This window comes from Mauremys reevesii, linkage group 2, assembly GCF_016161935.1.
Source record: "Mauremys reevesii isolate NIE-2019 linkage group 2, ASM1616193v1, whole genome shotgun sequence".
Classification (NCBI taxonomy): Eukaryota; Metazoa; Chordata; order Testudines; family Geoemydidae; genus Mauremys; species Mauremys reevesii.
The window spans coordinates 42,523,925-42,551,322 of NC_052624.1; the positions used below are offsets into that span (position 1 = coordinate 42,523,925).

The following is a 27,398-nucleotide window of genomic DNA, read 5'->3' on the forward strand; positions in this document are numbered from 1 at the left end:
TTATGCTGGCCAGGGCCGGCTCAGGCTTTTTTGCCGCCCCAAGCGGCGAAGGGAAGGAAAAAAAAAAGCCGCGATTGGTAGCACTTCGGTGGTGGCTCAACTGCACTGCTTCATTCCTCAGCAGCAATTCGGTGGCGGGTCCTTCGCTCCAAGAGGGACTGAGGGACCCGCCACCAAATTGCTGCCAAAGACCCAGATGTGACGCCCCTTCCCATTGGCCGCCCCAAGCACCTGCTTCCTGCGCTGGTGCCTGGAGATGGCCCTGATGCTGGTCACAGCTCCTGCAGAGTTTAGAGCAGCCTCAGGGATGCTCTAAACTTTGGTAGCTGGTAATGATCCCCAAGGACCTGCCCACAAGCTAGCTATTGTCAGAGCACAACATGCTTCAACCACTTCCCCTACCCATCTTTACTCACCCCCACTCAGAATCTGGGGATGGGGATGGCCTAGGATGCAGATGCATTGGGTCTGAGTCTGCTGGGGAGATACAGATAGTTCTGCTTCCTTTGTGCCACTTGAGCAGAATGGGCGAGATTCTATGGCCTGATATGTTGTAAAGCATGGCACTCCATTGGCTACGGCCATTTTGTCTTGGAAAGGTTTACCTTTGAGAATACCTGGAGGTGATACATTGGATGAAAAAATAAATATCAGAGAAGTAAAATGTCTCCCAATTTTCTTTTTGTATGAAAAATTAAGAATTTGAACCCTCTAATTGAATTGCACACAAGAGCATTGGAATGGCCCCACTGCAGTTTTTCAAAGACAGAGACTAAGAGATGTATTTTTAAGCGTTTAACAAGGAACTAAATTCCTTTGAGGTTTATCCTTGTTGCTTGAAATCAGCTGATCATTGCAAACAGGGCCAAACATATAAAAACAGGAAATGCTAAATTTTGGAAATAAGGCTCTGAGGGCCAGATGTTTAAAGGTATTTAGGCATCTAAAGATGCAGACAGGCACCTAGAGGGATTTTCAAAAGTGCCTAGGCAGGTTAGGTACCTAACTCCCATTGACTTCAGTGATTAGGTGTGTGATGGGTTCGATCACAGAAACCCCCTTGGGACTGTCACCTGATGTGCTGAGACTACCTCTGAGCCTGTTTTCTCTGCCAGTTTGGACCTCCAGAACCCTGCCTTGTCAAGCCAGACATGCCAGTCTGCTCCAACACAGACCCAGGGTTTGAACCACATGCCCCAAAGCTGCAGACTTAACTGAAAACGGCTTAGCAAGTGCTCCTGTCTCTAGCACCCAGACACCCAGCTCCCAGTGGGATCCAACCCCCAAATAAATCTGTTTTACTCTGTATAAAGCTTATACAGGGCAAACTCATAAATTGTCCACCCTCTGTAACACTGATAGAGAGATATGCACAGCTGTTTGCTTCCCCAGGTATTAATTACTTACTCTAGGTTAATTAATAAGCAAAAAGTGATTTTATTAAGTATAAAAAGTAGGATTTAAGTGGTTCCAAGTAATAACAGACAGAATAAAGTAAGTTACCAAGCAAGATCAAACAAAACACACAAGTCTAAGCCTAATACATTAAGAAACTGATTACAGATGAAATCTCACCCCCAGAGATGTTCCAATAAGCTTCTTTCACAGACTGGTCTCCTTCCTGGTCTGGGTCCAGCAATCACTCAGACCCCTGTAGTTACTGTACTTTGTTCCAGTTTCTTTCAGGCATCTCTGGGGGGGCGGGGGGGTTGATAGGCCGTCTCTTGAACCAGCTGAAGACAAAATGGAGGGGTTTCCAGGGCCTTTTATATTCTGTCTCTTGTGGGCAGAAACCTCTGTTCTTCTGTGCAAAATCACAGCAGCCAGATGGAGTTTGTAGCCACCTGGGCAAGTCACATGTCCATGAATGATTCAGCTTTTTGCAGGCCGACGCCATTGTTTACATGTTAGTTTGAACATTCCCAGGAAAGCTCAGATGTAGATTGGCATCTCCCAAAGTCCATTGTCAGTTAAGTCCTTTCTCAAGAAGCTGACCAAATGCTTCACTGAGGCTACTTAGAATCAAACACATTGAGATACAGGTACATAGCCAATGTTCATAACTTCAAATACAAAAATGATACACACAGCATAATCATAGCTAGCAAACTACAACCTTTCCACAGACGCCCCACTTGACCTCCTCTGTACAAGACCTGGTGCAACAATGATCTATATGGTTACAGTTCATGTCAATAACGTCACAAGGTGCTTTTGAAAATCCTACTAGGCACCAATTTGCATCTTTAGGTGCTAACTACCTTTGAAAACCTGGCCTTAAGAGTTTTAGCCAAATGATCATTACAGTCACTGATCACCAAGGCCAAGTTCTACAGTATTAGATTATTAGTAAAATCCAGATTGTGGCCTATCCCAACTACTCCTGCAGGGGAGTAGCGGGGATATAAGCATCTCTTACTTTCCTGCATTGGCTACCCATACCACAGAGCAGTGAGGAGCCTCTGCAGGACTGCTACATTTCTCTCCGTGCATGTGGGTGAAGTTTCACGGCCAAACGTTCCAGCCAGTTCAGCTGTGCTTGGGAACATAGACTGCACCAGTTTAGGGCTTGCACAAGCTGTCTTTCTCCTTCACATACTCCTCCTGGAGCAGGAGGAAACTGGAAGGCACAATCTACTTCTTAGTCTTCTCTTGGGGAGAGCACAAGAACACACTTCCCCATATGCATGGCAGACTGTAAAATAACACTCTTGCCCGATGGTGCTACTCATCTGAGGACAACTATGTTTAATGTAAATCAGTTAAATTTTAGAACTTAAAGGCTTCTGCTAATGTAAGGCCTAATTCTGCAGCCCCTCAGGCAAAATTCCCCCCAGCTACACTGGGTGTTTTACCAGTGTATGGGCAACAATACTGGATCAGTTGTTTCTTTGTAAATGTAATACAGTTTTAGCAACTATGCTAAAAATGGTACATTTAGATGTGTATATTTTTTCACAGTGGAGGTCAAGGTTGTTAATGCCTGATGATATTGAGGCCATAGGTTAAATCCAAGACCATATTGCAAATATATGGAAATTATCTTTATAGTTCCATGCAGCCTTCCATTCTCATAACTCATAGACTTTAAGGTCAGAAGGGACCATTATGATCATCTAGTCTGACCTCCTGCACAATGCAGGCCACAGAATCTCACTCACTCCTGTAACAAACCCCTAACCTATGTCTGAGTTATTGAAGTCCTCAAATCGTGGCTTGAAGACCTCAAGCTGCAGAGAATCCTCCAGCAAGTGACCAGTGCCCCATGCTGCAGAGGAAGGCAAAAAACCTGCAGGGAATCTGCCAATCTGCCCTGGAGGAAAATTCCTTCCTGACCCCAAATATGGTGATCAGTTAAACCCTGAGCATGTGGGCAAGACTCACCAGCCAGCACCCAGGAAAGAATTCTCTGTAGTAACTCAGATCCCACTCCATCTAACATCCCATCACCATTTCTAGGAGGAAGTACAGTCTGACAATTCACATATTCAGAATAACCAATTTGTATGTACATGTGTGCACATGCACATCATGCCAGATTCTCTAATCCTCTATGTGCCAGTCAAGCGATGCAAAGAGAAATTAGATTGGCCAGAAATAGTCAGTACAGGGGGGTTCTCTGGTGGCACAGAGCTGGCTCCATTACCAGCCACCTCCTTACCCCAGTGTAAGGAGATGGTGGGGAAGAGAGAGACCTCTTGAGTTAGAGCTGCTTTCTCATTGGGTCATTGGTGCAGGATCAGGGAGCTGGAACTGTTTCCCTGTGGCCTCTCCTCTCCACTCCTGCTGAGTTCATGCAGAGTGGTGGAGAATCCGTCTCTCAATTATCCTGTTTTAATTTTTAAGGAGCCTGATCCTGTGCAGAGCTGACTACCTCTAGTGAGGTACAGAGCATCCTCGACTCCCACTGCACACTGTATTTGCTGCTAACAGGGTTGGGCATTAAAAGGACACCGGTAACTTGAAATGCACAATTCTCTGACAATGTTTTACCTGTTTTTGCTACCTGTATCTACTAAGATTAATGCAACTGAAAGAGACTGGGGCATTTTACTCATTTTGTTTTCAGTGTATTTGCTACAGCAGCATTTTGTGCTTAGTCAGTTGTGCTGGGTTGTTGATGGTGCATGCCCTGCAACAGTCAGTGTTTACCAGCAGTAGAGCCGAAAATGAAACTAAAGAGGCACAAGCAAGTGTGTGCAGGGGCGGGGAGAAGCAGCAGACCTGAACACATAGGTGGTCATGTGCTCACTTAAAAGACCCTTCCAACAGGACAGAGGAGTAGAAAGCCCCTAACAATTTTTTCTTAAAGGAATTTTTTTTTTAAATTGAGGCTATGACTAATGTGTATTCTGTTAGCAAACTATATTGTTTTGAGTCCATTTCAGAAAATTCAAGTTGACAGGGTCCCTTTTAACTAGTGTATTGGATATTTTTTTCTAAATATAGTAAATATTTTATTAAGAGATCACTAACACACAAAGCTGTTAGTGGGATGTTTCATTACGTAGAAATTACATCTCCTTGATTTCACCCATTGTTCTAACACCAATGTGAGAGGCCATGAACAATGTGGAGAAATCAACCACGAGTAGCTCAGTGATTCCAACCCTTATGACTGTATTGTGAGTTTTACAATATTTAGCGTTTATCTTAGAGCCCCAGCCCTGGCGGGTTCTAATTGGGTGAGAATTTCAGCTTTTATATTTTAAAACGTAAGTTTCTACCTCTCACGGTTGCAGAGAAAAGTTTGAAAATGTGACCCAAGTGCACCCTAAAGACTCAGAAACCAGAAGGCAAATAAAAGCTCATGATTTTGGGGGGGATGCCTGACTCATGATTTTTGAATGGCGGAAGCTGTCAATACCACTAGTTTGTCGGGGAGGTAATGAACATGAATTATAAACATTTTTAGAATGTTGTACATGTACATTTCAAGATATTATTTGGTCTGTCTTTATCCTCTGATCTTTTTCAGGTAATATAGGAGGAAACAGAAAGAAAATCAGAGGCAAAAAATATAGGCCACGGTCTAATTCAACTGAGTAAGTCGACCCTTTAACAGCAAAGCAGAAAAGAACAGCTTACAAACAAATGCTACTTTCATTTACATTGAGCATTTTAAAGTAGAAACTACAGATGTTCCCTGTGGCCCACTCAAAGTACTGACTGGCAGGCTAGTAAATGGTTTAACAAATGTGTTTTTAATATTCTTTTTACTTTTTCTAAAACAATTAATTATTGCTTTTCTTCTTCGCAGTCAGCCCTATAGCGAACCCCACTGGGGTGACAGCCTGCACCGTCACAACAGGCTTTTGTCTACAGTAAACTGCCATTTCTGAGTGTGTCCTGTTCGACTAGTGAATTTCAGATAACCTATTTTCCTTCCTTTGCCCTCACCCCAGATGGAACCACCGCAGATGACACTGGTCCTCCCGGGGACACACATTCCTATCTCTGACTCCCCACCCAGAGAGTTTAGGAAAAGAACCTAACTGTGCTTTGAGAACATATTTACAGTTTAGTGCTCTAAGCCATCAAGTCTGACCTAGAATATCTTCTCAAACCACTGGGATCAGAACATGAAGAGACTGTCCGTGCACAGTCTTTGCTACAATGCCCTCTGAGGTCAGTATGAGTCTTTTCATTGACTTCAATAGGCTTTGGATTTGGTCCAGTAAGGGAAAAATAAAGAAATGGGCAAGTATGTATTAATTTGATCATATTAAGAATTGAGCCCATTTGTAAAACTGTCATACATGTACAAGTTTCACATAGACAGTTACAAAATTAATTAAATTTGCTTTCTTGTCTTCTTTGTTTTGTTTAATTTATTGAATAGGCCCATATTTGCTATACTCCATATTATCTATGTCTACTTAGTTAGACCCCTTATCTGAAAGGATGGTGAATAGGTGGCACTGTAACCTCTAGGCTTGTCAAACATTTTCCACTAGGCTTCCTTTGTCATTACTGTGCCACTTAAGAATTTATAATTCTCTGCCAGTGACAGAAATGATTATTCCCTCTCCCCCTGTCATCAGTACTAATGTATCTCCCCACTGGCAGAAGGGTTTTATACCAGTCCAGCTGGAAGCTAATAGATTTAAAAATTGTATTAAAGCTAATGTTAAAAGTATATAATATATAGGTTGAGAAAAAGAGTGTGTGTACATCTGGGTATAGTGCTTAGATTATCCACAAATGCCAAGTTTGTTTTTAAAAGTCATATGATACACAGAGTACATAATCAGCAATAACCCAAATTTAGGTGAATAGATTTAACAATACAGTTTAGATATTAGAATCTGAATACTCAGGTACATCACTCATGAAAAGTTGTACAGAGATTTGGTTGTGGAAAGCAAAATATATCAATGAGTGGAGATTGTCCCTCAGTAATTGAGAATTAGGTAGGTTGTCCATATAGAAAATACAATCCTCGAGGAAGCTATTTCAGTTACTTTCCTGACTGCACTTGTCATTGGCACTCCATCTCATCCCTCCTGGTATTGCTGATGATACTGCTAGATTTTCAGAGGGCCCAGCCTTTTTCAGCTAAAGGATTTTGAGTTTGTTCCAAAACTTGAGTATTCCAAGTTCAATATACAGTTGTTGCATACATAGGTTTCCAAAGGTTCACATAGATGAGTCTTTGCTACAAATTACAAACATTAATACCGTATTTTCTGGCGTATAAGACGACTTTTTATACTAAAAACAACCCCCAAAAATCGGGGGTCGTCTTATACGCCGGGTATAAACATACTGTAGCTTCGGCTACATACAGAACGTCCCTGTGCTGATTTAAAAGGCTCTGGGCTCCCCGCCGCAGCGGGCAGCCCAGAGCCCTCTGACTCCCTGTAAGTACCAGTAAGTCAAAACCATTTTAATTAAAATTATTTAAATCAAGTCTGATGTTATTAAATGGTGTTGCCTCGGAAGGGGGGGGTAGTCTTATACGGCGAGTATAGGCCAAAACCTATGTTTTAACTGGAAAATTAGGGGGTCGTCTTGTACGTCCAGTTGCCTTATACGCCGGAAAATACGGTAGTTTGAGACATGTAATAGCTACAACATTGCATGGTTAAAAATGGCAATACAAAACCAGTAAGATTATTCTTAAATCCCTTGGAGGAGCTTAACTTTCAAGTGACTGCAGCACCCCTGTCCCTGTGGTCTTAATGTTGATAAACTCTTATTGGAATGTTGATTGTTCGGTTTTCTTCCTTTGCATGAGACAATTTGATAAGAGCAAATAGCTTGGTTGACTAACCTGTTCAGAGTGCAGATGAGATTGCAAGTTCTTCTCTAGAAACTTGTTTTGTGCTCTTTCATTTTCTGACTTTTATTTCTGAAAACAAGGCTTAAAAACATAGCTCCAAATTCAGGCCTGACACAACTCCATTACAGTCAATGGCTCTGTCTCTGCTTAACTAGGGCTGAATTTGGCCTATAGAAAACAGATACACTTTTTTACTCTAACATTAAGGCACCACCTGGGAAGAGAATCTAGTAAAGGTTAAAGAACAGAAAGCATCTTCTCCCCTGTTATGTGATGCTTAGCTTGTGTATTTAAAATACCTGAGAACTGCAAGATAAATAAATAAATAAATAGAGAATGAATCAATAGTGAGGGTCACGATTACTTAAAAACCTGTCTTGGTCTGTATCATTTTCTCTTTTTAATGTGACCTAAAATTTCTGCCATATCTAATTCTCTCATTTCATCCCTGCTGCTGAGTATAGTGTAAGCAGAAATGGTAACAGTCAGAGGCAGAACCTGTTGCTGAAGAGTAAGCAACCTATAAGGGGGTGGCACAGAACACCTGTGTTCCTGAAATATACTTGCCAGAATAGGTGGGCTGGGGAGACACCCTTTCCCCTGAAGGTGTCTGCTTTGGGGGTGGGTGAGAGAGGTTGGTGATTGCAAAGTCACCTTGTCAAGAGTCTGCTCTGCAAGAAGAGCAGCCATGAGGTGAGCAGGTTTCACGGGCCACAAAACTGGATCCTCCCAAGCAACACGTCTGCAGTGAGGAGAGGAGAGAATTGTAGGGGGGGGTCACACAGATTATAAATATGAAATCACATTTTGAAAAGAACTGGAACGAATGATGTGTTACTAACTGTGACTAAAACATTTGTTCTTTGTTTTAACAAAAATGTGATGCCAGCTGCTTTAAGGGTGCCTTAAGGTTCATGCAACATTTTCAAGACAAATTCACCTCATTAACGTCTCAGGTAAATGTGAAAGAACCTTAATAAAATATATCCTGAGACAATGGATAGTGTTTGGAGTATTTCCTATATGAGATCTGGGAGCTGAATAGTGTACACAGTGAAAAGAAAATAATAAGGTGCCAAACTATTGTCTCCCATAAGTAAACAAGATCCACTGTAAATTGTTAAAACATTATAAGCCTGATTTGTGCCATACTCTGAATGTGTGCAGAATTCAGGTATTTGCACAGGAAGCTACTAGATATACAGTTACATACACACATACCTGATTTATGCATATATTTGCAGCGATTGCATGCACTAATTAAGTGCACTGTTGTGTGCACAGTTGTGCAACTGATTGGAAATTGGCCCACAATTAAACTGTTAGTTTCCTCTGAATTTCTGAAGCATTGGGTAGGGTTTCAGCCATATGACTCTCATTAGTATTAGTATGGGATGCACATAGCAAGCATCTCATGCAATTCCTGAAAAATGTACCAGGCATTATTTTGAAATCTAACAGATTTTTTCTTGGTTGATGTAAGGCTGCTGATAAATGTCATTGCTCTACTTAAAGATATTTTTGTCAGTTTTTAATTGCTTCCAGATGAGTAAAAAACCTTGGGAGTTTTTATTCAATGAAGTCAGGTGGTTCACTCCATACAAAGAAAATGTTGACTAACAGAGCCAGCATGTTCTTCCAAAATTTCTACAACAGAATTGATTAAGTGGTCTGATAAAGTAATATTGATTTTAACAGAAAACTGAGTATTATCCAAGAAAGGTAATACAGACTTTCTGAATATCCTGACAATAAAATGGAGATGTGTTAAAACATGTCCTAGTAAGATGTGTTTTGCCAATTAGTAGTACTGGTTCTCTTTGATAATTATTTTCATCTAAGTGTGCATCTTCCTCATTGTTATAAATTGATATAAACATGATTTGGCTTAGATTTTTCTATTATATATTGTGTTTTTGCAGCAGGGTAACCCATGTATCTGAGCCCGGGCTCTCTCTCGCCCACCAAATCCCGACCCAAGGCATAAGCCAAGGGGGTTCTCACCACCCCCATACAGGGAATCGGGATCACAGGTCAGTTTCACCTGCTCCTATATTCTGGGCTGCCATTTTTATCCCATGAAAAATCCCTTCCCCTGAGTATTCAGTAGTTTCACTGTGGCAAAACACTTTTGACCTCTTGGAGGTGCTCCTGCTGATGCAGCGCTAGCTCAACCCTCCTCCTTGCCAGCCTGAGGTGTAAGATCACTCTTGAACCTGGGTCTTTTGCATTATTGCATGTTGCGCTACAAGCCAAATCAAGCTATTGGTCTAGTTTTAGCCTTAGATTTAATGACAGATTTATTTCAAAGGAGAATTTATCATTCAAAGTAATGTTGGATTTCAATGATGACTGATGCACAGATGACTGCAAAAATCAATCTGAGAGCTTTCTCATGATATAATTCAGTGGTCTGCAGTGACATAATATAAACCTTTCTATATGCAGATTGATTGGAAGGAATGAAAGTTATCTGTATGTAACTGGGCCTAGGAAGCTCACAAACATTATTGGATAACAACTGCATGCTTTGTTGCCACCTTACATTTTATTTTCTACTTTAAAAAGACAGATCAGGAGTGTTTCATGGTTACCAAAAGACCCCTTCAAATAAAAAGTGCAGGTTAAAAGTGCTGCAGCTATGGCTGACTCCCTAAAAAATCCATAGCTACATCAGCAGTTAAAACTAACAGCAGAGCCAAACGATACTGGCGCCAGCCTGTTGATTTACTAGCACTTCATCTGTGGCTGCACCACAGCTTTAAACTTTTACTTTTTACTAAGAAGCCAGGTTGGAAAGCATAAAGCACTACTGATTTCACTCGTTTGTGATTAAGAAAGGCAAATTAGAGGCAACTGTGGCTGGGGGCAAATATTTTTTTTAAAGCTGTGGCTGTGCTTACGCGGGGCAGGGAGATGAAGTTCCAGAACAAAAAAGGAGGTCTAAGGAGTTTTTTTTAAAAAAAACCAACAACCACAACCACAAGCTACAGGTTTTAGACTTTGACATTGTTTGGAATATTGTAGTACATTTGGTTGTGTTTTCAAGAAAGAAAGAGAAAACTGGCCTGTCCTACACTCATAAAATCAGTCCCTTGAGGAAACAGTTCACTCATGAGATCAGTGGACTGCTCACATGAATAAGAGCTATGGGATCTGGCCCAAAGGTATTTACAGTAATTTTAAAAAGAATTTGTTTTTTGTTGTTACATTTCATTTACTGTTTCAGATTGTGTTGATCCCTATTACATAAATGCAGTGATAAAAATAACTGTTACACCGTTGTGATGATTATACCAGAAATGCAGAATTTAAATTGCACCAAACAAGTTGCTCAGTGTCTACATCCCATTTTATTGTTAACACTACAAAGGGAGAAGAGGAAAAGTTTCAATACAATTAAGTGAACTTTCTATTGGTGGCCAAGGGAAGTTAGTTACAGAATAACTGTCTTCACCTGTTATAATATTACTGCTAACTATGGAATAAAACAACAATGTTTCTTAGTTTGTGTGTAACTTAAACACACACATGGGTTTTTTTAAGTGGTTCTTTTGCTAATCAAGGTTTTACAAGGTAAAATATCAGATCAATTATGCAGCCCTCTTTGCAATTTCACCAGATCACACAAAATTACTAAAACCAATTTTGGTTCACGGTGTAGGTGTAAAGAAATTACCAGACATGGCAAAAAGAGCATTTTAAATGGTGAGGTTGAAATTCATCCATGTACAGAGGGCCAGCCCAAAGTCTCTGCAGCACTTAAGGCCTCAATCCTGGAATTCAGTCCAGCTGGGCAGATGCCTGCCCCTGCAGAGAGTAAATTGCAGGACAGGAGCCAAAATGTCATCATGTCACTACTTTGAGGACATAGGAGGTGCAAATACTTTGTGATCATTCCTGGCCCTCTGCATAGAGGTGAATTTCACCCTTAGGAAATTAAATGAATAATGCGTCCTCAACAATTTCCAGATTAACTGAACTTGAGCCTTGTTGTAGTTCAAATTTTCTCATGCAGTTGTACACATTGCCAACTCCTCACCCAACATCCATACTGATTTATTTGCCATACTCACTTGCATTTTGGGGATGAAGACATCCTTGCTGAGCTTGTGCTGTGTGTTCTCAGATTTTCTATTCTTCTTGTTCTTCTGCCTTCTCTGTTCCTTCCATTGCTTTCTGCAGGTATTTAAACCCCTGGTTCAAAAGAGAATATAATGTAGCTAAGTGGGTAGAAGATGTGAATAAAAACACTGAAGGACCATACTTTAGGTATTTTGTAAATTAATTCTATATCATTTGTAAGAGCTGTTCCAGCATATACAAATATGTTGGGACTCCTATCTTGTATATATCAGTACAAGTTACTGTAGGTGCAAAGAGCCCCTTGTTCATTTGCTGCCTTTTGATGTCTTTTTTTTTCTTTTTTTGGCTTCATGTGCAATTCCAATTCTTTTTCTGAATGTTTTAATGAAGCCATTGAAAAGAATGTTTGTAGTGCATGCATTCCCACCATCATCTATAGCTTTTAGTAGCTTTCTCTTCATTTTATGCCAAGTAGTGTTTTATGGGCATGAGACGTATTTACTACTAATAAAATAGTTTTAACCTAAATAGGATTTCATTTACTGAAACAAATGGTCTCTTGTCTATTTAGTGCATACTAAACTTACACGAAAAGAAAAAGAATAAAATGTAGTGGAATTTTACCTTAAAATACAATGGGGATGAAATAATTAACATGACCAGAATTAAAAATGAGAACTATAAGACTACATTCTGCACTGGGAAGATCTAACCACCTAGTGTATGTGGTACAAATGAGTGTAGGGTTCTACTGAAAATACTTACAAGCGAAAATTGTGAATGTAGTGCCAAGTAAACAGAAAAACTAGGTCAGCCTCCATCTTGCACCTGAATAATGAAACTTTGATTCTTCATGCAGTTCTCCATTTCCCCCATCCCCAGGTTAGGAATGAGGGGAGGGGCAAAGATAGACAAAACAGTGGCTTAAAGCTAGTATGTGGAGGAGCCACAGGGTTGCTTTAACTTATGCTCTGCTTCCCATGGCCCCCTGTAGGCTCCGGGAGGTAGAGAATATGCCCCATCCCACCACTAGCCAACCCCAAAACATCCCCTATTCTGGGGCTGGGGAGCAAGGCCAGGGTAGGGTGTTTACACCAGTTCTATAGACCAAGGAGTCCCCTTGCACAGGAGGTATTATCAGGGGCACATTTCTGCTCCCTTTGTACTAACAGAGTGGCATAAAGGGACTGTAGTAAAACTGAGAATCAGGCCCCAAACCTCTCTGTAGTTGAGAACTAGCTCCTAGTTTTCAACAGCACAATATAAAAGCATGAAGCAGACACAATCTGTGGAAATGTGAGAAGACATTTAATTTGATAATCCCACAGTGCTTTGGAAAGAGCCGTTCTTGTTTGTTAGGCATATCGTGTGCCGTTAACATGACTGGATCTCTGCAGTGCGTTAGAAATGAAGTGTTAAGTGAATACCATCGACCAAAAATCATGAATAAAGAAACATTTAAAAAAGGCAGGTGAACTCAGAATCCCACAATTATACTTTTAGTATTTTAAATGATAGCTGTGAAATATTTCCATTACATCATCTACATGTTATTTAGAACAGCTGCATTTTGAAAATACAAAAAGATATTTGTAGAGGCAAACGATCCATCTGAAGTATCCTACTGCATATCTTTTCATTAAAAAAAGAACCGGGTGCTCTTAGCATTAGAACTTTTATCTCATAATTACAGTTTGAAGCTACAGTAATTATTTAGGTTAAATTAATCCTTGGGCCAAAATTTGGCTTCAAATCCCTGAAGTCTCTTGGAACTGAATGTGTTTATCTGAGGACAATCTGTCTAGGAATATGCTCTTTCACACCTTCCCCGACCCCAATGAGTTAGGGACTAGTTATATAATTTTAAGAACTACTGAAGTGCTTTGGCTCAGGGTACACATTAAATGTCACAGAACTTTTCTGCAAAACTTTCCAGTTCAGCAGTAGCTCTAGATTAAATTCCTTAGGAAACCATCTAGAAGAAACAGAAGTATGCTGACTGCTGGTGTACTTCTCAAAATCCAGTGGAAGCCTGCAACTTCAGCAGACCAAGGTATTGATGAAACAAAAATTGCACCAGTTTAACTAACATACTTTATTTAAATCAGTTTAGTTAAACTGTGTAAACCCTGCATGGACACTTCCTTTAATTTTTGTATCTGCTTATATTGATTTAGCTCAGGGTTTCTCAAACAGGGGTCGCCGCTTGTGTAGGGAAAGCCCCTGGTGGGCCGGGCCAGTGTGTTTACCTGCCCACTGCAGATCGCTGCTCCAGGAACAATGGGAGCTGCTAGAAGCGGCAGCCAGTAAGTCCCTCAGCCCACACCGCTTCCAGCAGCTCCCATTGGCCTGGAGCAGCGATCTGCGGCCAGTGGGAGCCGTGATCGGCCGGACCTGCGGACGGGGCAGGTAAACACACCGGCCTGGCCTGCCAGGGGCTTTCCCTACACAAGTGGCGACCCCGGTTTGAGAAACCCTGATTTAGCTTAATTGGGGAACTGGTTGAAATTGACTTAAGTTTAAACCCATATAGCAGTTTGCAACATTTCACTAAATCAATTGTAATAAACTATTTTAGTTAAACTGGTGCTTCTTCTCAGACACAAGAAAAAAGACATTACTACTACTAAGGACACTGTTTAAAAATCACACAGCAGCTTTCTGAGCTCTTAAAGACACAATCTTTTAAAAGCAATTTTTGAACAAAATAACCTTGCAAAACTTCAGAAAAATGACCAGAGATAGTGGCTTATAGTATAAAGTGTAGGCTTGGGGAAAAAACCCACACTAATTAATTAATTGTTTAAAGGGCCTATTTTATAACCCAAGTGGTTAGTCAAATTCAAGAAAAAATGCCATCTTATGCTTGGCTTTAGAAACCATGATCCAAGAATGGAGACAGTTAACACGGAATAATACTTTTTTGTAGTTGTTTCATTTGTGCTCTCTTTTAAGAAAGCTGAAATTGACACAGCTGTTTTGTTTACTTCCCTGTTTCTGCGCTACCCTCAGTGATGTCAGCATAGTTCTGGGAATAGTGTGTTGTTAAGTGCTGTTGTTGAAGCCAGCAGAGGGAATAGAGAATCACAAAACATTGATAACTGCCAAAGTATGCTGTTGTAGATTTTCAGAAAACAGAGCATCTTGTGGACTTCCCTCAGCAGACTTAAAAAAAAAATCTTAAAGTAAGTCAAAGTTGGTCCTAGGTTACCGATAGTGACCTATTTACCAAATATTTTCCACATGGTGAGTCAAGTATGTGTGTATATACATAGGTATAATTACTCTTAATAGTTAATAATCAGAGCTGGCCTTTCTGGTCCCACAAAGCCCCCAGCTGTGGTTCCCCAAATTGGCGAGACCAAGAATTGTAAAGGAGAATTTCATCTTTCACTTACAATCTAGCCCTTCCTTTTATTGTATATGTACAATCTGTGTAAGGGGCAGCATATTGCTGCACAGTCCCAGCAGCGGACAAAGCAGGGAAATCTCTTCCTGGCTCCTGGCCTTGCTCCAGGGGGCGAGCAGTCTGCTACTGGTCTTACACAAGAGGCAGACTACCTGTCCCTTTCATGCCAGCTCTGTGCCTAATACTGCAGTTTCTGCTGAAAGTAACCTTTGGAACAGTGATCAAGAACTACTTGCCTCATTTGAGGCAAGCCAGACTCTCAGGGATTGTGATGGTATCAGAGTGTGAACTGTCAAAGCCTTAAGTATGCCAATCCCGTAGATTCATTTGTGCAAGAATGATGCAAAGGGTCCCTCTGAAACACTGAGCTGCCCAAGTTTGAGTTACTGCAAATATTTACATTAATAGTAAAAAGTTTACACAGAAACAAGATTTTCAAGGTGAAAACCCAGGACACTTGTCCCGAGGGAGGAGGATGGCTTGGGGGTACATGTTACAGGGATGGAGGGGAAGAGAGAATAGGTCTTCTGTTCCCCTCTCATATTTTTCTGCTTTTTCCTGTTCTGAACTTTCTCCTCTGCTTCTCCTCAGCTGGCCACTTAAACCAGCTTTAACTCTGCTTTGCACCACCAGCTCTAACCTCGAATTTCCAGGCTTTTATCCCACCATCCATTGCCTTTGTGTGTGAGCGCATCTCTGACTGGTCATAGTCACACAGGGCCACTGGGCTCATTTTTTCCTTGTTTCATCTGGGACGGTCAGATTGTGCTTTTTTAAAAGAAATTTTTTTTGTTTCTTTCCTTCCTCCCTCCCTCCCTCATTTGCCCCTTTCTCTCTCTCTTCCTTTTTATTTTCAGTTACTCCTTTCATTGCTGTATTTAGTTGCAGTTGTTGGAAAGTACAAGTAAGCTCTGTACTGCGTACTGAAGGCAGTGAGCAGTTTATAGTCTCTCATCTTCTCCAGTAATAAGTTCCCACATCATGGCTCCATGATGGAGAGAGCCCCAATTCTCACTCTGACAAGCTCTACCTGTGGGATTTAAAGTTCCTATGGAAGAGAGCTGTTTAATAAAGCCATTGTAATGGTGAGCAGCCATTTTCTTAGGTAGGTTGACTCCTTTCCATGGAAAAGATTAGTGGTGAGGGTGAAAACCTGGCCTTGGTTGAAGTCAATGGCAAAACTCCCATTGACTTCGGTAGAGCCAGGATTTCACCTTGAGACTCTGAAGATAAGTGTTTAATAAGCTTTGTGAATCTAGTGCTCTGGGCACATGTAGGATCATTTAGAAACTTCATACAGTATTTAGAATTAATGTCCCCAAACTGGAACATCAGCCTATTCTTGCAGATCCACCCTTAGAACTAAAACTCTGTCCCCACTTCCAGCTTCTGCTCAGCCCTCTTCCTGCACCCCTGAAAAAAACTTGAGAGGACAAATGGGTCTATTTATCTTTTAAAATATGGCCTAATCTATACTAGAAAAACTATATACTTGTTCAATGCAATCAATCTGGTTAAACTTGTGCAAAGCCCTAGTATAGATATTCTTAAATTGATATTTTCCTGATTTAAGCTAAACTAGTATAAGCAAGGTTTTATTTCAGTTTGATTGCATTAGGAGTGTGTGCCGCTTTAACCAGATGGATTTTTAAATTGATTTAGTGCAGTTTACAAAATGAGGTGATACACAGCACCATTGAGGAATAAGGGGTACCCAGCGTAGCTGTTGTGGCTGAGCTCTGACCTTGCTCCTGTGGGTCCTGCGCTTCTAGGCAGTTTATGCTTAGCCTCAGTGGCTCACTGTGACCCTCCACGTAACCCTTCTCTCTCTAGGGCCAGGGTTACAGTCTACTGAGCCCTTTTCATCATAGGCTGCAAGGAGGTGGGTGAGAGAACTCCCACAGTCTCTGTTCAGCCTCCTGTCCTGACAGGGACCTGACTTCCCCTTCCAGGAGCTGTTCCTATAGTGGTGGGTTGGGGGAACCCGGGCCCGCCCTCTACTCTGGTTTCCAGCCCAGGGACCCTAATGGTAGCAGTTGTTGGCAGCCAACCTTTCACTGCCAGAGTTGCTACATTTCCCTGGGCCACTTCCTCACAGCTCTCCTGCTTCTCCCTTTGTCACCCTTACCTTAGGGCTCCTTTAACAATGTTTTAGGGTGTCTTCAGTAACCAGCCCTCCAGCCGCACTTCCTCTCCTCTGGCTCCCCTGCCTGACTGGAGTGAGCCCTTTTTATAGTAACAGCAGGGCCTTAATTAGAGTCAGGTGGTCACATTAACTGAATGGCCTCACCTGACTCTTTACAGGTTAATTAGAGTCAGGTGTTCTCATTAGCCTGGAGCAGCCCCTGCTCTGGTCAGTCAGGGAACAGAAAACTGTTAATCCAGTGGCCAGTATATCTGCCTTCAGCTATTCTGCTGTACCCAACTAGCCTGAGTCTATCACACTGTCTTCTCTAATTTTGATAGTAGTTGTGTTTTAGGAGATCATGTGTCATTTAGTTGTGGGCTAAGTGACATTTATTTCACGCCATCTCTTTTGACCTCAACATTGTCTAAATGACTAGTGTTGTGCTGGTATTTTGTTTTGAAACCCAATATGATTACAAAAATCTCTTAGTTTCAGCTTCAAACATAGACACAAAAATGAGTCATTAACTCTTCCTTCTTGGTCTCAGACCTCAGGATGAAAACTCCCAGACCCCCCGAGATTCATAGCTTCATTTTGGGTTACTAGTAAAATCTGTGATCAAACCTTCCTACCATACACTGTGTAGGAATGAATGAGACTTATGAGTCTTGCATTGTATTTCAGGCCTTGCATGTGAGTTCAGATGAAAACAAAACTTGATGTGAAAGTTAACAGATGTGAAACCATGAGAACTGAAACCTATGGCAAAAGCTCAATGAAACCCACCTGAACCAAACTGCAGCGTTTTGCTCAGCGCTAACCCTTGCATTACCCGCAAGTATCCCCGTAGCTGGATGCTGACTTTCTTCCATACTGTAAATGAGAAAGTTCTTACATGGCTCTCTCATTTAAAGTGCATATAAATCTGGGATACACAGCACATAAACAATGGCAGGATAGAGCCTTTAGGGTGATATTTTCAAAATGACAGCATTTTACATGTAAAAAAAAATCAGTGATTGTGCATCTGACGCCGTGTTCAACTGTACTTGCAATATGTTTTCACACTCTCTACAGGTCGCACATAGTCCAGACCATTAAAAAAAATACAGAGTGCCTAAATGAGTAGCAGAAATAAGTGGCCAGGGATTGTGAGGGAAGGGCATGTTTATCTATTTAAGTGTGCAACTGCATTTTCAATGTTGTAGGCCTCCAACTGGGCATCTAAACTTCACAGATGTGGGTGCAGCTGGTGTGCCTCAAAACACTCTAGGTTTGCGCGTTGAGATTGGTATCTGTATGTCAGTTAGGTCACTGTATATGCAGTAATGTGTGCACACAATGGCTCATGTGCACAGGTGGGCTTTTTGTAGGAGCAACACATTGCAAATCATTTTGTGGGTGCACCAGTTTCACCCCGAGTTTGAAAATGTAGCATTGTGCGTGCATGGAGAACTGATTTATTCAGAAGCATTTCGCCTGGAGATTGTTTTCTGTTTTCTGCAAGGCAAAACAAAAAATTTTCTTGGGTAATAAGCAGCATCTGATTTTGAAATAATTTTAAAAATTTCTTATATGCTGTTTCTACAAAGTTTTTAAGACAAAAAAAACCTCCCACTACAGTGACAAATATAGAAAACCAAAAGAAGACGATGCATACACATTGTAAATCTGTGATAGGTGGTTATAAATGAGACCTAACAAAGATATAATAAAAATGTTGGCGAATCTAGCCCATTACTCCAAATTCTGCTCCTCATTACATCTGTGCAACCCCTATAAGTCCAGTAAGACTTCACCAATGTGCCTGGGAGCAGAACTTGAAACACTGTATCTATTTCTGGCTCCCCCACCCCTCCCAGTAACAAACACAGGGTCAGATTGGGCCATTTACGCTTTGGCCAATGATGCAGAGCTGTAGTTTCCACCGGGTAAACTAGGAATCCTCCCCAAGGACCCTGCTGCAGAGAGAGAATGTGCATGCTCCACCATTCCTTGGGCTGCTGCTGCTTGCTTCTGTCTCTGTACAACTGCCCACCCCTGCACAGACTGGTGCAGAGCAGGACCATAGCCTTGCCTCCTCTCTGTGCTGCCTCTTCTTGGGGTGGCTTGCATCACCACGAGGAGCAGTAGGAGGGAGCAAGCCTGAGCCTGGGATAAGGGAATGTTCTCTTCCCTGATCCCTGTGCGCGCACGCACACACACGCGCACACACACACACACACACACACACACACACACACACACACACACACACACACACACACAGCCATGATATTGAGATAAACATCTCATTCTCAGATAGAGACCCCAGAATCCAAAGCGAACACCCTCAGCTCTTATCTCCTGCTACTTCGTATTTTGTGTTTTAAAAAATGAAAAGAAGGGTTTTTAACCTTTAGGTCTCATTATCAGTGTAAAAAAAGGCTCCTGATTTTCTTTTTGACTATAGAGCCCGTTGTTCCTTTGAATGACGGAGAAAAATATCATTATGAACCTTTGTCGGTGCAAATGAGATTAGCCTTAGTGAGCGGATGGGGCTGAAAAATTGTTAGCCTTTCCCTTGATTTAAAATTGTGATCCTGGAAATATCTGTGTGTGTGCTGTTCTATCTCACTGTGTGCTCAAAAAGCAGTTGCTGAGGACTTACTTTTTAATATCGTAAAGAACGGTATGGTTATAATCTTGTTCTTTCATAAACTAGTATGACATTTGAGAGATCGCAGCACAGGACTTTAGAAGTACAGTACATGTACACTGATGACATCAGTTTCACACCTGTCACAAGCTCCCATGTAATTTCCATTGGCACCTTGCTGGTCATAACTACCATCAGCCATTGTTTGTAGGGGAAACAAGAGTGTGCAGTTATAGGCCATCGCAGACACAATCATGACAATGTACTAGACTAAAAAAGTTTTGAAAAACTCTTTACATTTAAATGAGTTGCTATTAAATATAACAGAGAGCAAAGTTTTCATCACAAAGAGCCCTTAGCCTGTTTCTGAGCCTACACTAGTATATAAGGGCCCAACCCTACAAAAACTTACTACTGGGCATTGTGTTGACTACTATGAGCAGTCCTGTTTGACTTGAGCTCCTGATCATTGTGAGGTTAATGTATCTCGCGACTGCAGCCTCTTGCTACGTGTGCAGTGGTTGAGAATGTGCATGCACAAACTGAGTGGCAACATCTTCCTCAAGCACATCCTAGAATTGGAGCATGTAGGTAAAAGTGCTCAAAAAGCATGTGAGGGACAGCTGCTAATGGCAGCCATATGGAGGCCCCTTGTCAAAGTTTGGCCTTCTGTCTGCAAAATGAAACTAACAAGGTAGGGTAATTTAGATTTTCTACTTCCAGTCTGTTGTTTTTTTCTTCTCTATTATCTAGAGATGGAGCCTCGTAGGATCCTCTCATTGGATAAAAGTGCAGAATCTGAAAGGGGATGTGTCAGAGATTTTCCCATGTGTAAAATTCCTGTCAATAAAGTCCTGCCACCTTATTGCCGTTAAAAGAATGCCTTTCATGTGATACACACATTGACTTGCTCCTGCTTACGCTGCTCACCTTGTACAGAAATGCTGATTGCAGTAGACTAATCAGTCCATTTTTGTATGTTCTCATCAGACTCTTTCTTTGGCTGGAACACTATGCACTGTTTGATGCTTGCATGTCTAATAATTTCTTGTTAGCACTTTGTATTTGCCTTTGTTTCTTCACAACTAACAGTTTGGCCTCCAAGTGCATGCCTTTTATGTAAATTAATATCTTATCTATAAATAGAAGTTTACCTGCTATGTTTGTATTTTAGCATTGGAATGTATAAAAGCTATTTAAAAGACCGAGATTTATTGCCATTTATTCACTCACTGGTAGAATATTTGGTTGTGATTATACTAGCATTGTTTATATTTAAAGGTCAGTGTCCTTTCTGTGTTTTAGTTCTCTATTTATTCTATAGGTGACTTGGTTTGTTAACTTTATAATGATAAGATAAAATGCTATGTAATGTAGTTTAAGAAACTGATTATGATGGGAAAGTACACTAATGAAAGATAAGCAGCAGTCTTAAGTTTTCCTTCCAGTATTAATGAAAGCTGTAAGCATCTGAGTGATTTTTATTTATAATCATTTAATATTTAGAGTACTGATCAATTTTTTTCTAATACTGAGTTCATAAAGTATGCATTTACATTTTGAATCAAGCTTCCAAGTACTTGCAGTTGCTGTTGAAGTGCCAGTGCCCAAAGACATCATATTTATTTTGTGTGTTTCAACATCTCAGGACTCTGTCTCCTGCAAAGTCTCCATCTTCCTCTACTGGATCTATTGCCTCCAGCAGAAAATACCCATACCCGATGCCTCCACTTCCTGATGAGGAGAAGAAAGCTAACAGACCAAGTGCCAGGGTACCTCTCTCCTTCTTTATGTATAGTCAAAGAAAAACTCTTAATTGAGGAAATGTTTAAACGTGGCCCCCTCATGCCTGGACATGGCATTGCAGGGGATTTCCCACTTGTACCCTTTGCTGGCCACTTCCTTAGTGCCACCGTGGCCAGTCCCAGCCAGTATCTTCTCCTGATCCCCTCTCGGTCTTCTGTGTGGCCCTCTGGCCAAATCTAATAATCATTCAGTCCTCTGAAGGGGAGAATAAAGGTCCAACTTAAAGTTCAAATAAGGTCAATATTTATAGTTCTTCTGCCCCTCTCAGGCTTGGCTGAAATCCTGTGCTTCCTGCCCCCTTCAGAGCTTCTCTTCCTTCCTCCACTCCTCATTGTGCTCTCTCTCTCTCTCTCCCCTTCCTGTAGGCCCCTATCTCAGCTTTCCTCTCAGGAGCCTACCTCCCTCTCGTGGTCTCTTCTCTCCTGTTGCTCTCTAACTCTCTCTCTCTCTCTGGAGTCTCCTACTACTCCTGGTGGTTGATTCCACCCTGAGACATCTCCCTTCCCAGAGAGAGAGAGATCTCCTCTCTTCTCTCTGCAGGCTCTTCCTTCTCCAAATTAAGCACATAAGAACAGCCATACTAGGCCAGACCAATGGTCTGTGTAGTCCAGAATCCTATCTTCTGGCAGTGGTCAATGGCAGATGCTCCAGAGGGAATGCCCAGAACAGGCAATCATCAAGGGATACACCCCCTGTCATCCACTCCCAGTTCCCCCCTCTTTTAAAAATTGTGCTCTCCCTACTTCATCACTACAGCTGGGGTCAGTCTTTCTAATTAAGCCCCATTACACCCAGCTGGGTTCTCTAATTGGCCCATTAACAAAGTTCCTGCCCTAACACCCCCTCCCTGCCCCTATTGGATCCCTTCCCCAAATCCCCACCTCTTCCCCCAGCGTGCCGTGTTCCCCCTCCTCCCTCCCTGCCGCGCGAATCAGCTGTTTCATGGTGCAGGCACTGGGAGGGAGGGGGGTGAAGCAGGACACGGCGGTGTGCTCACGGAGGAGGCAGAGGCGAGCCGGAGCAGGGGGGCAGCGCGGGGGCCACGGGGAGCTGCCAGTGGGTGCTGAGCACCCACCAATTTTTTTTTCATGGGTGCTCCAGCCTCGGAGCACCCATGGAGTTGGCGCCTATGCCGTCTACTCCGCCTGTGCTTCTCACTCTGGCAGGGTACCGGAGTTGACGGGAGCATGCTCGGTGGTCGATTTATCGCATCTTCACTAGATGCGATAAATCGACCCCCGCTGGATCGATCACTCCAGAGGTAAGTGTAGACATGCCCTTAGAGGCACAGCACAGAATCTCACCCACTGAGTTGTGGTCAAAGAGATCTTGGTCCAGCACAGCACAGGCAGAGGGGCGCAGAGGAAGTTAAGACACACTTATTTTCCCCAATCATGGGGCAGCCTGAATACCGGTCCAGTCCCCTGGCATAAATTAAAGAAGTTCTGAGCAGGCAAAACATAGGAGCAAATTTTGCTCTCTCTGTAAAACAGGGGTAGGCAACCTATGGCACGGGTGCCGAAGGCGGCACGCAAGCTGGTTTTCAGTGGCACTCGCATTGCCCAGGTCCTGGCCACCGGTCCGGGGGGCTCTATATTCTAATTTAATTTTAAAGGAAGCTTCTTAAACATTTTAAAAACCTTATTTACTTTACATACAACAATAGTTTAGTTATATATTATAGACTTATAGAAAGAGACCTTCTAAAAATGTTAAAATTCTGAAAGGCTGCTCTAAAATTAGTTATGGTAACTGTAGTGTTAGTTGTAACAATAGTGGGTAAAAGCATTCTGACACAAGCTTGATAGTTGAAGTTGACGTTGTTTCTTCAAACTTTATTCTCCAAGTCCTAGGCTTCTATTATGCAGCTTGCAGTCCTTCTGAAATGTTCCCAATTGTATGATGACATTGTGATGTAAACAGATATCCGCTAGGGACTGGGATGAGACCTAAACAAAGCAGACTTTCTTCCCCAACAAAACTCTAATATAATTTAGTTACTAACTGTATTATAACTTTGGTAATGTATATATGTGTTCCTTTTTTCCCCTCCAGCTATGGGAGACTTCCATTTAGTTCTACAGTTTACCTGGGTGACATCAGAACTGTTTACTTCAAATTTTATAGAAACTCAGCATCACTGAGTCATTGCACATTCATCTGCTCTTCAGACAATTTGAAAGAACAACAGAGATGCCAGTGATCACAGAAAGAACCTGCTCTCATACCCAAGGGGGAAAAAACAACATGTTTTACTGTTGATTAGAATTCTATTAAATCTGTAAAGAATAACCAAAAGTCACAAAAATTAAGATGGGATAAATAGATTGAATATGATAAGATTATTCTGCATGATGACCAATATATGTAGAAATACAACTAAAACTCATGTACAAATCCCGAATAAAAGAGGTTTTTCTTTGGTTTATGCAGTCCCAAATAACAACAAAATTGAGTTCAGAATTTTGTATTCTGAAGCACATGACCAATGTAAACATTATGCTATGTGCATGAACCCTCGGTTCTTTACTTTCCACAAGTAAGGGGGAAACCACGTACTGTAGTAGAAATTAGCATGCAGGAGTAAGAAATGTAGAATTTTGCTACAGGATCTTAAGTTTTGAGAGGCATAAACTTCAAACAAACAAAAACTATATCTTTTTTACCTTTCATGTTTATAATCTCCATATACAAATTGTATATATGTAAACATTTTAAAATGTGAAAACAGCTGTAACACACATGTATTTTGCCAAATGCCTAAAGAATCAATCATGACTAACATCATCACACTTCAAGTGTTCTGAATATTATGAGCAGACAGCTTTGGAAATACAGCAGTTCTAGTACTGTAAATGTGTTTCTCAGCAGACTGGTGTTTGACCAAAATCTCCACAATCTGGGAATATATTTGTTATAATCACCAGAAAAATCAAAGTTCTATAATGCTTTGTCTTAAATCACCACCTAAGGAACCAGCAAAAATAAGTTGTCTGATAGTGGTGATGTGTGTTTGTCTCTTCTCTCACACTGGTGTAAATCAGGAGCAACCCCACTGAAATCAGAGCTGGAGTCTTTAACTAATAGTGAACATACAGTTACTGGAAATTGAGGAGTAATTTAAGGTCGTCAGTTAAGGGGGTGGAAGTGGGGTCTCAATGGCAGATTTGGGATATGCGTGTGTAAAGCACTTCAGACCCAATGCTGGAGCAACCTGGCAGAGTATACAGGTTGTGATGGGCATGATGCTATCATAGTGCTATACAAAAACTGAAAGCTGGGCAACTGGCCGATTCCCCCTCCCTTCCCCCCGCTTTTTTTTTTTTTACTGCTATTACTTGTACCATGTATTAGCATACTGAGGGTCCATCCACACTGCTGCTGGGAGAAAGTCTCACAGCACGGGTAGAGGGACTCACGCTAGCAAGGCTTGAGCTCGTGTGCTAAAAATAGCTATGTGGACTTTGCAGCTCCGGCGGAGACTCAGGCTAGCCATTTGAGCTGAAGCCTAGAGATTGGGTGGTCTTGAGCTCGGTTGGCTCCGGAGTCTCTGCCAGAGCCACAATGTCCACACAGCTATTTTTAGAGTGCTAACTCAAGCCCCAGTCTGTCTATCCTGGCTGGGTGGCTCACTGCCACCTGCAGTGTAGACACACCCCACATGCAGCAGCAGAGGTCTCCTTTGCAGGTAGCATGGGCCTTGAGCAGAATACAAGTGGATCCAGACCAATGAAATTGAGGATGCAAAAACAAACTCATTACAAAGGAGACGTGGCAAGATGGCATTAACCTGACTGCTGGTCAACTGTATGCTATGTGCTAAAGGATGTAGAGTAGATATAGTTACAACACCCAAAGGATTCAAAAGGATGCTGTAAAATCCCTGGGCATTTTCAATTGTAAATGTTCTTTAAATAATAAAAATGGCAATTATAATTCAGTTAAAACACCTCTCTTGTTAGTACCTCTCCAGAAGTGACAAACGTCCAGCATCTGGTAATTCCATTGCAGAACAAAACATCTCTTCTAATAAGAAATATTAGAATACATGGCCCACAGTGATATAATCAGTTAGATGCTGACAGGAACATAATCTTCTACCTCTTTCACGTAATTCCTTTAGTAAGTGAACCTACCACTTATAGCCTTTTAATGTAACCGGAGCTCAGTTTATCAAATTTCTCTCTGATTAAAGCAAGTCACATTTAGAGGAGTCTTGTGGCACCTTAAAGACCAACAGATTTGTTTTGGCATAAGCTAAAAAACACTTGAAGTGGGTTTTTTACGCAGGAAAGCTTATGCCCAAATAAAACTGTTAGTCTTTAAGGTGCCACCGAACTTCTCACTGTTTTTGTGGATATAGACTAACATGGCTACCCCTCTGATACTCCCTTAGTCAAATTTAGGTTAGTTTTAAATTAAGGCATTTTTTGTCAGCAACTGTTAAGTATGTAAGATTTTAGAAGTATGATATTTTATTTATAAGACTGTGCAGGTTTACATCTACACAACACTGGCCTAGCAGAGGAACTTATCCCCTTCGTGGCAAGAGATTTTGGTAAGGATTGTGAATTATGACAAATATGAATGAGAACAGAGCGCGTGGGTATGTTTGAAAAGCATTGGCATCTACAATGGCTTTGGGCAAAGATTCTGCACTTTAATGCAGATTATAGATTTGTCAATACAGAAGTATGCAATTGATTAGTTTTGGAACCGATGTGAAGAAGTGCTCGCTGTAGCTCAAAAGCTTGTCTCTCTCACCAACAGAAGTTAGTCCAGTAAAAGATATTACCACACCCACCTTGTCTCTCTAATTTTGCAAAGGTTTAGTCTGAACATAGGCCAAAGACAACAGGACAGAGAACTGTTAACAATGTACATCTTATGGAAGAGGCGTCTGATCCATAGCCCACTGAAGTCAGTGGGAGTCGTGTGGCTGTCAAGGGGCTTTGAATCAGGCCCTTAAATATTTATCCCAAATAAGGAAATTCTTATGTAAAAATGTCCAACTCGTTGTTTCACCACAAGGAAGATAACTTCTCCATGCATTAGTTTTTTGTTCTTAGTAACTGAAATGTTTATCATGTGCCTTTTCTGATATTTAGTTTGAATACAAACTAGTGTGTAATTTTGAATAATCTTGTTTATATTTTTCTATATATTCATTCATTCCGCCCTTTCCATTTTCCCATTAAGACACAGCAGGATTTGGTGGCCGAAATTGAATGTAACATAGTGGCAGATTATATAACATTCATAGTACACCTCTACCCCGATATAACGCTGTCCTCGGGAGCCAAAAAATCTTACTGCGTTATAGGTGAAACCGCGTTATATCGGACTTGCTTTGATCCGCCGGAGTGCGCAGCTCCGCCCCCCCGGAGCGCTGCTTTACTGCATTATATCCGAATTTGTGTTATATCAGGTCGCGTTATATTGGGGGTAGAAGTGTATCTTATTTTGAAAATGAATAGGTCTCCTAACTGTATTATCTATGTTGTATTCTGTACTTGTGGCCTTTTTCTCTTTCTGGTGTCACTCATTCGTAGGATTTGATAATACCGCTATTTGTGTGTAGGGTAATTTAATGGACATGATTGACATTTGGAAATATGCAGTGATTGGTAATCTAGTTTCAAGCACTAAATTTAATTTAAATAAATATTGGCTTCTCTTTGGTATTCTAGCGAGTGAAAACACCTGGCACTTAATGTAAATTTCACCTTTTTTCAAATGCATTCCGGAGGAAAATGCTGCACTAAGTTAGTGACCTGAACAGTAAATTAAGTAATGGTACAAAAACTGGAACTTGTAGGCTGTATGAACCTCAAAAAGCCCATGAAGCCTGACCTGGTTAAACCCAGAACAATTGTTTGGTTTTTATATTACATAATTTGCCACTAGTTTAGTTTAATGCCTCTGAAAGGAGCTAGCTGGATAACCCTGGAGATTGCAGACCTCTCTAATCATGTAAGTTGCAGCACAGATAGTGGTGGCATAGGTTGTCATGCAAAACTTCACCCTGCTCAAGCTGCAGCAACTA

At 41.4% G+C, this 27,398-nt stretch overlaps 1 protein-coding gene across 1 annotated transcript in view; it reads left to right on the forward strand.

Moving 5' to 3' along the window:
- The window catches only part of ADAM22 (ADAM metallopeptidase domain 22), a 210,753-nt gene extending 184,023 nt beyond the window's left edge, over positions 1–26,730 (forward strand). Inside the window, exons 29-32 of the mRNA XM_039524310.1 lie at positions 4,979–5,045; positions 9,208–9,318; positions 21,195–21,318; positions 23,408–26,730. Of these exons, the coding sequence (XP_039380244.1) occupies positions 4,979–5,045; positions 9,208–9,318; positions 21,195–21,318; positions 23,408–23,428 (323 nt within the window). The 3' untranslated portion in view covers positions 23,429–26,730. The remainder of the gene's footprint in view (positions 1–4,978; positions 5,046–9,207; positions 9,319–21,194; positions 21,319–23,407) is intronic.
- The last annotated feature ends 668 nt before the right edge of the window (positions 26,731–27,398 follow it).